Here is a 12,243-nt window from a genome sequence, read left to right on the forward strand (position 1 = left end):
TGTGCACAGTAGACGCAGAGCTGGCACCGGAGCAGCTCTGAAGCTTTTCGAGCGACATTTTGGGGCCAGCCAGGCTGTTCCCTTCCAAACCTGTGTGTCTCCAAGACATGCAGATCAGGACTCTCCAGGCTGATTTAGTTGTAACAAACCTTAAAGCTCTCAGAAATTTGCAAAGCATTTTATTTCCCTTGGAGCCTTACCTCCACTGAAAAGTTGACATTTGCTCTTGGTTGGGGTGGTTAACGCCACTGACTCTGTTCTTTTGACTTTAACTTGCTTAAAATCAATAAAAGCTGATATGTGGCTGACCTTCATGTGATAAGCAGTGGCCAGGCACTTTTGCGTGCCTATTGAAGGTTTATGACATGATTAGCATGTGTGTCAGCTGGGAAGTGACCTTGGTGGCAAGAGGGGAGCCGCAAAGGGTTTGGAGGGAAGCGGGGGGCAGATAAGACCCTTCCGTGTACCCAGGTGTTGCTGCGGTCAGCTCTGGGCTGAGGAGCGCTGGAAAGCTTTCCATGATTAGTCACAATTATGCATGTTTTTAACAAATCTACTCTGAATCTTAGTAAATTTTCAAAATTACATGAGAAAAAGTCAGTGGGAATCTGCACCGACTTTGGTGGAAATGGGAGTCTCCTGAGGGTGAGATGCTATGTGCTTTGGTGCTTTTTTTTTGGTGGTCTTCCTATAGTGGGAAGTAAAAACCCGTATGTGACAAACACCAAAATTACTGAGTAATTCTTTACTATTTGTCTGGAAGACTGCTTAGCAGCACTGAACGTTTGCTGGTTATGTGTTGGAAGGATTTTGTATGTTTGTCTTACACAAAAAAGTACCAAGTGAGTCTAAAAAATCTAAAACTTGAAGAGCATGGGTTCAATTTAAGTACTAACTTTAGATCTCTCTATTTAGCTACTATCAAAATGATCAACACAGCATTTTGAGATTGAAATATTCATGGTGAGTTGCCTTACAGAGCAAATAAAAATATTTGGATTCGAGTAACCACTGGCCTTTCCATAATCAGTGGTTCTTTAGAAAAAACAAAACATCAATCTCCTGTTTTGGTAGCATGTGAAAAATCCTCTCTGTACGGTCACATAACGTGCACGTTCTGAAATGTGGAGCTGGAACTATGTAAACTATGGTTAAAAGTCCTAACTGGTCTTAATTTATTAAAAGCCTCCTTGTGATCAATATGCATAGAGAAAGCATAAAAAGGAAATACTGGAAAGAAAAGATAATTAATCAAACTAAACTGTGCACTTTTCCCCTCACTCAAGCGTACGCACGCCATTTGATTGAACTACCTGTTTCTCTTTCGGTGCTAAAGGCAAGCAGAGTTGGAAAGCAGAGCTCCTCTGAGACAGGAGTGTTTTTAGTGTGCCTAAATAAAAATGACAAAACAAGAAAGCAGCGTGCGGTAATGCAAGGCCACAGCCTGCCCTCGGAGGTGTCTGCGGTGCCCGTCGGCTTCGTTGGGAGACGGGGGAGTCACTGGCGTTTGTACCCGGGGTCGAGCTCGGCCCAGGGTGCTGCTGTGGTTCAGCTTCCTCTGGCTGAGGTTGGTTTCAGGAGCACCTCTTCAAGGAAAGCAGCATCTAATCAGCCACTAAGCTGTCTTCCTTGATGATTTTAAAAGCTGAGACCCGCCTTCTGCCTCCCCGCTGGAGGGCGAAGAGCAACCGTAGGGTGAGAGGCAAATCTCTGGCAAATCAAGGTGTGTAAAGGCTTGTGTGAATCAGTTGGGGAAAGCCCACAGGAGAGCAACAAGAAGGTTCAGAGGTCTAAAAACAAGGAACTATCTTAAAAAAGAAACAAAAAATTAGAAAATTTGAGGGTTTATTAGCCTGCAGTATGTGAAGGCTTTTGCCAAAGAGTAAGGCGTTTTTACCTGATTATTTCCTGTTCTCCGAATCCAAGGTACATGGACCAGGAATTGGCTTCGGTTGCGGCAAGACGCACCTGGGTTAGCAGTGGGGGGAACATGCTGCTGGGGAGGGCAGGGAGGTGCTTAAACCCACGGCAGGGAGCGTTTGCCAAGTCCCTACCCCTGGATGTTGTTAGGAATATATTAGATAAGCATGTGCCAGAAGCAAGTGTACATCTTCGGTGGGACAGGGCGTGGACTGAATAACCCTATGGCAGGCCTTGTTCCCATAGTCCTAGCAGCGTTAAGGCTTGGTGCCCGAGCCGGGTTCCCCGGCACTGAGGAGGCCCTTCAGCAAGTTCATCTCTTGGCTTGGGCTTCTCAGGCCAGGCAAGCCCCAGCGTGAGGCTTTCCAGCGCTGCCTTGCTCGGAAGGAAGGACTTTTAAAACTATTTGCAATCCTAGAAGTCAAATATTTAAGTGATTTATTTATTTATTTTTCTTAATCCAAACAATTCTGTGGCAGAGGTGGGAGAGGTTGCCATAGGGTGATACTGTTGTGTAGTACAGAGACTATTGTACAGAATAAAAAGGACACATAAATAGAAAACATGTCACCACATTGCCCCAGAATATAATATCTTTGTATCTTTTGGAAAGCTATGCAAAGGCGGCGGTATCTGTTGTGTATAGTTCATCAGATAACCAGGAGTTGGGCTTGGTGTTTTAGTATTATGAACATCTGTTTCTGGTTATCAAAACAAACCTAGGTAAACCACAGATTGTGGCACCACGTTTCTGAGAGTCATGTAAGCATGCTGCAAAAAGCTGCTGGGCTTCAGCTAACCACAGTGACCTGCCTCACCTGCCTGGGAAGGGCTCCGACTGCACCTCAGGGAGAGTTTTATTAAAACAAAACTCGAAGACCGCCTCAGAAAAACAGCTTCTTTACACATTCTAGCTTATGCTTGCAGAGGTTCCTTCCATTCAACACCTTTGCTTCAAGGGTCACTGAAAAGCATTGTTTTTTCTCCCTTCCTTTTTTCCTCTAACTGAGCTGTGAAGTTTCTGAATGCGAATTAGCACTTCTTTTAAATTATTTTTAACCAACATCGAGATTGACCAAGACACCCTTGTACGCTTTGTACTTAGTTTTTTGTCATATCCCTTAGTGTATTTTTTTCTTCTTAGCACCCATGTGAAAAGGGGAAGTACCACTATCCCTGCAGTACAGATGAGTCAGTAGCACAGAGGAACTTAAAACAATGGCATGAACATCTGCATGCTTAATCACATTCCTTCCAGTATTAAAAATGTTTGAATACAGTCAAATGAATCAATTAGAAATATTTGAACGCTAGCGCTATCACACATCTCCTGTTGGCACAGGGGTTCTTACAAGTGCACTTAACACCTGCTTGCACATTTGCCATTGAAGGTGCTACTCACAACTTCAGGTGAAAATATACTTTTAATACGTGAGAGCGTACTGAGATTCAGTGACTTTTGCTCATCTCAAAATTTTAATGGAAAATAAATTCCTTAAGCATTTTTGACATTTCAGCTCTGCTAATGATGGATTACCTGAGTCTAATTCAGCTCCATCTGAAACCCACTGGAAGACTTTAAGGGTGTACGTAAACAAACTTTGCTGGTAAGTTACCCACCCCAATACAGGAAGCCAAGGCCCTGTCTTATTTTTATGACACCACTTCCATAACTTCACTGCAGTTTCTCATGTTTTAAAATAATACACAGGCTGCTCTGTTCCTGCACAAGCGTTGCCTCTTTGTTTGCTAACACAAGTGATAACGGGCTTGTTCATTCTTGCTGTCGGGGCGGGGGCTTTAGGTAAGTCAAGTGAAGCCCCTTACGCTCCCGAGTGATTCAGTTTCCCGCCGCAGCCCTCGTCTCTCGACATTGCGGGTAGCTTTTCTGGCTTTTTGAGCCTTCGCAGTGGCTGCCCCTGCTCGTGCCAGGGCGTGTGAGAGGTGGGAGCCTCCAAATAGCTCGCCCGGTGCTGTCGGGGACTCCTGGTGCGTCCCCCTGGTCCTGTGCTGGGCCCCAGGACTGATGGCACCGTTCCTAGTAATTACTAACTGAGGTGTTTTTTAATGCTGCTGGATCGGGTGAGTCCTCCTTTCCCTCTCTTTTTCATTTTTTAACCATTTACCTATCTGTTGCAGGGTGCCCACAAAATGAAGCTCATCAAGCCTGCGGGGCTTTACGTCCATTTGAACTTACAGGCTGAGGAACAGGCTTTATCGTGCTTTACAGAAATGCCTTACCTGGCCTTTTATACCACTTAACAAAAGCTTTAGGCGCTCAAGGTTTTAATATCCTCTACCGTGCTTCATTATTCAGAGGCCCTCACCTGCCTCGGCAGAGGACGTCTTTGCCCTGGTGCCACTTCATCCATGCGTGACAGCTGCAAAAGGGAACCGCGAACGCCCTTTTCTTTTCTTTTTTTTTCCTCCCCATTTAAGACGTGAGAGGAAACACTTGAAAACAGTATATATATATATTTTTTTATGGCGTTTCACTTCCCCTTCGGTGTGTAAGGTCGATCCCAGCGCAGCTGTTTTGTGCAAGGAAGGGGCCACAAGCGGCGGGTGTGCGCTGGCCCCCGCGGCAGCGGCGGCAGCAGCGGCAGCTTCCTGGGGGACGGGAGCTCCTGCTGCTCATCCCTCTTCGCCTTCGGGGGTGGTTTCCCCATCCCGGTGCTCAGTGGGGCTGCGACTGCAGGAGCGGCAGCTCTAAGTACGGGCTTTTCCTGTTTTGATCCAATCTAAGGAAGTTCCACTCAGAAAACTGATTATGTAAAAATAGCATCCCCTTACTCAACAAAATGTTCTGCTTTAAATTATCTCTTACCTGCTGACACCAGTGGAAAACACCAGTGCATCGTGTGAGGCTGGGCTCATTCGTGGTCCCCGGCTGGCAGGGGTCCCGCAGTGGTGGCTGGGGTCTCTCCCGGCTTCTCCTCACGAGGACAAACATCAGCTAAAGGCTGCGTGAGGCTGCCAGTGCAGGCACCAGCCATTGCAGAACCACTGTCCTTCAAAGTGTCTTTTCTGAGCTGGTGAATTTAAAGAGCTTCATTTTTTACCTCCCTCCTAGACCTCACAAGCAGGTACAGATTACTGTGACTTAACTGCATCAGTTGACATTTAAGCAGACGTACTTTACCTGTTATTTACCATGGACTGGGAGTGTACAAATGCTTGATTGCCCCTGTTCCCTCAACCTGTGCTGGCTGATAGCTTGATCTTGTGTGGCTGAACCCCGTTAGCAGTTTAAGTGCTTAATTGCAGAGACGCAAGCTGAAGGATTGGACTAAACTGATTTAAAGCGATGATAAGAGCTCCCTAGAAGTGCTTCTCTGAGTTCAGCTGACAGCTCGGCTGTGTGCTGAGCTGTTGTCGTTCAATTTGCAGTGTGGTTTTAAGGTGATTTTGTAAAATTGGTGCAAAAGACTGAGGGTGTTCTTATTTCAAGTTAATTAGGATAACTTTGGCTGAGCCTTCAGTTAATTAGGAGCAAGTTTAAGCTAAACTAAATACGTTATTCTTATAGTGAAATAAGAATCTAAAAGAAAACATGGCCTTTCCTGAACCAAGCTGACTTTTGAGACGTGAGAGTATAGTGAAGCATTTATTTCCTAACTCATAAATACCCCATCTCTGTAATCAGCACGTTTTTAGGAAAACAAACTGTTCTGGTCCTTTCTTGAAATCCTTGCATACACCAAAGCTTTGTAAAGTAATCAAAAATAGTGTTCTTTCTGAGTTTTAAAGTCATCTTCCTCTGGTCTCTCAGTGCCTTTATCTATATAAAGTGAGTGAGCTCTATTGCTGTAATATCTGCAGGTAATATTGTAATCAAGCCTTTGAATTCTGCCCTGACGGCTTTGCTTTCAATCTGTTCTGGAGCATGGGAAATGACCTCAGTCCATCCGGAGCTGTCTGCCCTCTGCTTCGTGTTGTGTGCTCTGTACGGCCGGTGCGACTGCTAGATAAACTCCTTGTGAGCGGTGAGTGCTGGGTCTTATCTCTGCCTTTTGGTTGGTTGACAGGAAGAACATTCTTCGGTTCTTGGACGCTGAAAGAGATGTCTCGGTGGTCAAAAGCAGCTTCAAGCCGGGGGACGTAATCCATTACGTGCTGGACAGGCGTCGCACCCTAAACATCTCTCAGGATTTGCACAGCCTCCTCCCTGAGGTTTCCCCAATGAAGAATCGGCGGTTTAAAACTTGTGCAGTTGTTGGAAATTCTGGCATCCTTCTGGACAGCGGCTGCGGAAAAGAGATTGATAGCCACGACTTTGTAATAAGGTGAGCTCTCATCTGCTGTTGCTGCTATCTGTTTCTTGGACAAAAGCTGTGAGAAATGCTTTAATCTGAGACACAAATTTCAGGGATTATTTGAAATTGCTGAATAATTTATCTGAAACAGTACCTTTCCCTGTGGAATTCCCCAAATTAAATATGTTCCTGTGTAGTTGACAAGAAGAGTCTTTTTTGCAGTGAAAGTAGAAGAAGGGGCACACCTGGAGAGAGCAGAGGGATTTGTGCCACTTATTTTTTTCTGTTTTTTTTTTTTGTTGTTCCAGACGCAATAATTATTCTGATGGAAGAGTTGGTAGGATAAATGCAAAGTATTTTCTTTTTCCAAAATATCCCTTCTTAGCTCTCGGCCAATAGCGATGACCTGTTGTGAGTTACTACGTTACTTATGTGCAGCATGGGGTAAAATTTCAGTGTAATGCATTGGGATTGAACCAGATGGCTACCATTAAGGTAATTGGAAGTCACACATCTAAATCTCTTCACACTGCTCTAAAAGTGTGTCCCTGCAATTTGGGCAAAAGCGTTCATATGCTTCACGTTTTATTCGCTCTTCACTCAGACATGCACAGTGTAATATGTTTGGGCTTCACAGATCAATAGGAGATGAAATAGTTGGCTTCGTTTGACAGGGTGACGTTATATGGATAGAGAGAACATTGGACAAAAGATGGGTCCTTTTGCTTTTGAAGTAGAAGTTTCAATTGATTTGGTTTGAGAAGGGTGAAACGGTGGTGATAGACAATGTAGAAGTAGTTATCATTGCAGGTTCCTCGCTTTGCTTTTTCTCGCCTTGAAGAGAGATGGTAGTGAAAAAAATATCGAAAGGATATGTAGAAGGGAAATCATAGTCCTTCAATTCAAAAATCAAAAGAGGATTTACACATGAAAGTTGTATTGTATTTGAAAGGCGTACCAGCAATTGGCCACCATGTCAATAACACACCAGTCTCTCATTTTTCTTGCTTGTGCTGCTTGTGCCATGGCCAGTCTTTCAAATTAGCATCCTTATTGTAGAAGAAATCCAATAAAAATGCTACACTTTCCAACCACATTTAGTCTATGGGCATACTTTTGTACTTTCTCAAAGGACAGATGTGTTCCACTTAACAGACTACAGAAAAATCTAGACAGTGGTTTTTCTAGATGAAAATTTTCTTTTAGAAGGTGATGTCGTGACTGTCGTTCCAAAAGGCCCAATGCAGCAAAGCACACGCTTTTACGTAAACCATGTGCTGAATTGCTTTTGAAGTCATCTCCAAACCCTCCCCCATATTTTAGCTAGTAGTGAAACTAGGGAGTGATATCCGATAGGAGTTTTTAACTAATTTGAGCGATGAGAAGTAAAGATATGATTCTTACAGATTTATATACAAATAAGAGAAGAATGATGAAGCTTTGTAGGGACATCAGGAAGGTAAGCCTGCTAATCAGCTGTTTCAACTGACGGCACATCTCTCCTGTGGTGTATGACTAGCTGTAATAATCAGTATAACAATCATAGGATATTCTGCATCATAGCGCATTTTTCATGAGCTTCCAGGAATAGAGTACTTGACCTGACAGTATGTGGGCAGTTTAATACAGTAAGATTTTTGAATTTACAAATCACGCTTTAAGCATTTTAGAAGTTCACAGATTCTGCACAGTTAGACCATGTGAAGTTTACTTATGTATGTGTGGATGGGGGCTGCATGTGTGTATGGAAAATGTGCTCTTTTCAGTCAGTACCTGACCCGGTTCTGGAAAGCAGTTACTATGTGTATAAACTAAATCATGAGTGCTACTGGGTGTGTAGACTGATGAACAAAACTTTCATGGTGCTGAATGCCTTATACTTAAGTGCTGTGATAAATATGTCATACTATTTTGGTTGGGTAGATAATTCAGTTGATTTTCATTCTACTGTATGTTCTTCTGAAACAAAAGTGTGCATGTTTGAGAGAAATTTCTTGGAACAGGAGAATCCTGTACATGCTAGGTAAAACATTAGGGATATCATTAATTTAACGATAAAGCTGATCGTGAAGATTCCTTACAGTGAAGAAGATATAATAGACATCTGCCAGTATTTGCATTATGCTACAATCAATCAAATATCTTGAATTTTGAAGCTTCTTTAAAGGTGATCTGAGGATGTTAGCAATAACTGATAAAGATCCAAAATATATGCTTTGCCAAGGATACAAGGAGATGGTCAGTACCTGGCACTTGGATTTAAACCTGGTGAGGTCTGGCATTCTCTTTGAAAATCATCCAGAGTTACAAATAACTGGCCTTTCCTTGAGATATTCCAGCATATATCCTCCTGGACCATTGATCCATCTACAACAGGAAATAATTAGAGTACTTCTATTAAGAAAAGTATTTTAAAATAGGAACCTAAACTAGAGGCACATAATAAACAAGTCAACATGTAACTGTGTCAGCAAATTTTACAGGGAAAAGAACACAGTTCCTTTTTTTAGACACCACTGAAAGTGCTTATATGAGTCATTTTTGCAAACGAGGTAATGTTTTGTCAGCTTAACCAGCTTTACTGTATTTACTGAACATTAAAGTAGCTTTTTTTTTAATTAGTTAATCACACAGGGCCTTATTTTGTTCTCATGGATCAGAAATCAAGAGTCTAGGGACACATCTTCTGCTAGGATAAAATGGATTAGTTCCACAAGTCTAGTGAAATCATGCCTCTCTTTTCCAGTGGAAAATCTGAGCCGATCTAGTTAAACTGGGAAGCAAGGAAAATCTCTCTTCTGTTTAAAAAAAAAAAAAAAAAAAACCTATGCTGACTGTAGACTCTTTCTTCTTTCTCATATCGCTTTGCTTTTTACATTTTGAAGTTTTTACATCCTGTTAAGTGACTACTGATCCTGGCACCGCTAGCACTTTTGCGGTGGTGAACCAAAGCATGCTACGTTCTGATACGATATCCAGAAAAGGGTCCTGTAATATTCCAAAATCTGCCCTTCCATAAAATAAATTAGAAGCGTAAAATACGAGATAAATAAGTTGATGACACAAGAGCTGTAAATGGGCCAGCCCTGCTGCAGGAGCCACTTTCTACACACTGCTGCTCTTCTGCTGTTTCTGCAGCTGGTGGGTCAGGTACATGGTGCTCCTTCCGGCTGAGATTTAGGTGCGATGCATCTTATTCTCCTGTGGCCTACACTTTTTCATGCCAGGGCTGTGTTAGCAGTGTTGCATGTATCAGAGAACAGATGAGCTAGTTATAGGAAGTGGTAATTTTTGCAATACGCTAGTTACATAGAACTTCCTGAAATAACTATAACCTGTGTTTGAGGCATGCTGTAAAATAAGAAGAGTAAACATTGCTAAGAAAGGAGTTTGGGATTCCTGGACTGCCAGTAAGTACTGAAGAGAATTCAGTGCAACTTTAGGTTCAGAATTTGAAAGGTGTCGAAGATCAGTGGAAATCATCCTGGTTATTTTTAATAGAATCCAGTATACATGTTGGGAACTTTTCAAAAGCAGGGGTTAAAATAGAGTTTTGGAGTTTTTTTGTTTAAAAAAAAAAAAAAAGTAAATGAATAGCAGATTCTTGTGGTTTTGCTCACAGTAACGTTATTTCTGGAAAAGTCCCATTCATTTCAGTTGACCTGCATGGAGAACAGACCTGAAATAGCTGACATATGTGTTAAACGAAGCTATTTGATTAACAGAGAACTGCTCTGACAAGGAAGAGCCATGAGGTTATTATTTAATTGCTTCTTCCTTTAGAATGAAGTGCCTAGTTTATATATTACAGGCGCCTTTTCTTCTCTTAGCAGTCTGTTTTCCTGCTAACTCAGCCAGCTTCTGGGAATTAAGTTGAATAGCCTTGCCTTGTAAGTCATCACTGATAAAAATAAAATCGCTAGTCAAATGCAGCACTTATTTTTCCAAGGTCCTTTGACTTTGGTTTTCTGACTTGGTCATTCTTGTTGTGCTCAACAAGGTTGACGTAGAAAGAACTTGCACTCATGCAAGAAGTTTGTTGCTTGATCGTGTATAAGGAGAAACAGAATCCATCTCACTTCCCCGCTGATGTCTTGGTTTTGCATGCAAGCAGTTGCAATATGAGCGGCAGTTAGCAGATCTGTTCAGGGTAGGAAAAGGCTAGACCTTCGAATGATGCCGTGGAGGTGTGGCAGCTGCTGCTTTCAGCGGAACAGTTTGAATTTCTCTGTGTCTCCAGATTCTGCAGATGCATCAGGCCCTTCTAGTTGTTACTTTTCTTAAAAAAAAAAAAAAAAAAAAAGGAAAAAAGTCATGGAATAAAACAGTTTTAACATGTAAGCAGAGAATGTAAGCAGAGAAGCTGCTATATCTTCTTTCTTCTGCTTTGTTCTTTTAATAGGGAAAATGTTCACAAATTTGTCAGAAGCATGAGATTTAGGATGTTACTGCACTTGTATTCTGGGATTGTTTTGTTTTTGTTGTTTAGTAGTGACCTGTAAGTATCAGCTTTTATATCCAAATATTTATTTAATATGCCTTACTTGGAGCATAACCTCTGTAACTGTAGAACTGGGTGCACAGAGCCAGCAGATCTGCCAAAAGAGAAGCTGCCAGTCTTACAGCCTTCCTTCAAGATGTGATTCTTACCTGAAAAATACCATTTGAACGCTTCATTGGTAGCTCATTAGACCTTTTTCAACTCTCAAATATGATAGCTCTTCTTTTTTTTTTGTCCTCTCCCTCTTTTCTTCCTACAAACTGTTACAATATATAAAATGGAATCAAAGCCAAAAGGCTCCTGTCTCCAGATGATCTTGCTCTGTGATTTGTTGTACCTGAGAAAGGGGGAGCATCAGGGCTGCTATTGGATATTTCCAGTGAAGTTGGACAGTGAACTTGTCAGGGCTGGCCCAAACTATGTTCAGAAAACTAAGGAACTGGCAATAAAGGGTGACTTGTAAAAACCGTATAAGTAAAGTGGTTTCTTAGTTTAAACAGATGTCCTGTGAGCATCCAAATCTAGAGCTCACAGGGTTACACAGGGTTATAATTACACTACAAGGAAAAAAAAATGGAAGTGTAGGTAAAATTTCATTTTTAAGTTACTAATTTCCTATTTCTCATAATGCAGATATTTTAATTTAGTAGTTTTCCAAGCAGTGTCTAATGCAGGAAAGAGTTAACCTTTTTTTCTGATTAGAAAGTTGTAAAGCAGCCAGGACTCAGGATTACACAGCAGGCGTGATTCCCCCATGCGGCAAAACCCCCGCAGACAGAGCGGGCAGTAAACTGCAGCCTCCTCTCCCAGAAGTTACTGCTTCTGTAGCAAGCCTGCTTCACTAATCCATTTCTTCATTGACTGCGTTGTCTGGTTAAGAGGTGTGACTTACTATTTAGGACATGTTCAAATTGCCGCTTTTTTGGGGTGCTCCAAACTCACAACCCCAAAGTGCTTCTCCAAAACAATGAAAACAGTCATTTTGCCTGAATTTACTGAAAGTACAATCAAAAATATTTAACGCCTTCTGCTGTCAGGGAATTGCAGCACTACTCTCCATGCCGTAACAGCAGCACTTCCACAGCACCATGAGAACTGCCCTGTAGAGTAAGCCCTTTATGAGGAGTAGCGTGTACATGCACGTGAAAAAGCAAAGATACCGGTATTCCAGAAACTACTTCTTTCCATTTCTCTCGTTTTCTGTGATTAAAATCTCATTCTCAATATTTCACAGCTGTAGTTCTTTTTCCCCCTAGTATGCAGCAAACTTTCGGAGATATAAATTTCTTTCTTTATGAGGGTGTCAAAGTAACAGTATTGGAAACAAGAGTAACAACTCAGTAATTCATGGGTAATGGTGCAGCAAGAACTCCCAATAAAGATGTAAATCATGTGTGTTGCTGCTGTCTCTAAGTAAGTATTTAAGGCCATTTAGACCTTCTCTGTCACTTCGCTGTGCTGCCTCAATTGAGGATAACTTGCATTTCAGTCATTGGTGTTAAGATGTCAGGAAGAAGGAATTTAATGATCACGGGTAGAAGTTCTGGTTTGGGGAGCAACAAGTAA

The 12,243-nt window shown here is 42.0% G+C and overlaps 1 protein-coding gene across 4 annotated transcripts in view; it reads left to right on the plus strand.

The window, feature by feature from the left end:
* Window positions 1-12,243, plus strand: part of LOC104140155 (CMP-N-acetylneuraminate-poly-alpha-2,8-sialyltransferase) — a 63,687-nt gene that overhangs the window by 9,640 nt on the left and 41,804 nt on the right. For 2 of the 4 annotated variants that reach the window (XM_068925194.1, XM_068925197.1), the window contains exons 3-4: window positions 3,438-3,527; window positions 5,949-6,206. In XM_068925194.1, the coding sequence (XP_068781295.1) occupies window positions 3,438-3,527; window positions 5,949-6,206 (348 nt within the window). The remainder of the gene's footprint in view (window positions 1-3,437; window positions 3,528-5,948; window positions 6,207-12,243) is intronic. The other 2 variants (XM_068925195.1, XM_068925196.1) reach the window with 1 other exon arrangement.

Source organism: Struthio camelus, chromosome W (genome assembly GCF_040807025.1).
Source record: "Struthio camelus isolate bStrCam1 chromosome W, bStrCam1.hap1, whole genome shotgun sequence".
Classification (NCBI taxonomy): Eukaryota; Metazoa; Chordata; class Aves; order Struthioniformes; family Struthionidae; genus Struthio; species Struthio camelus.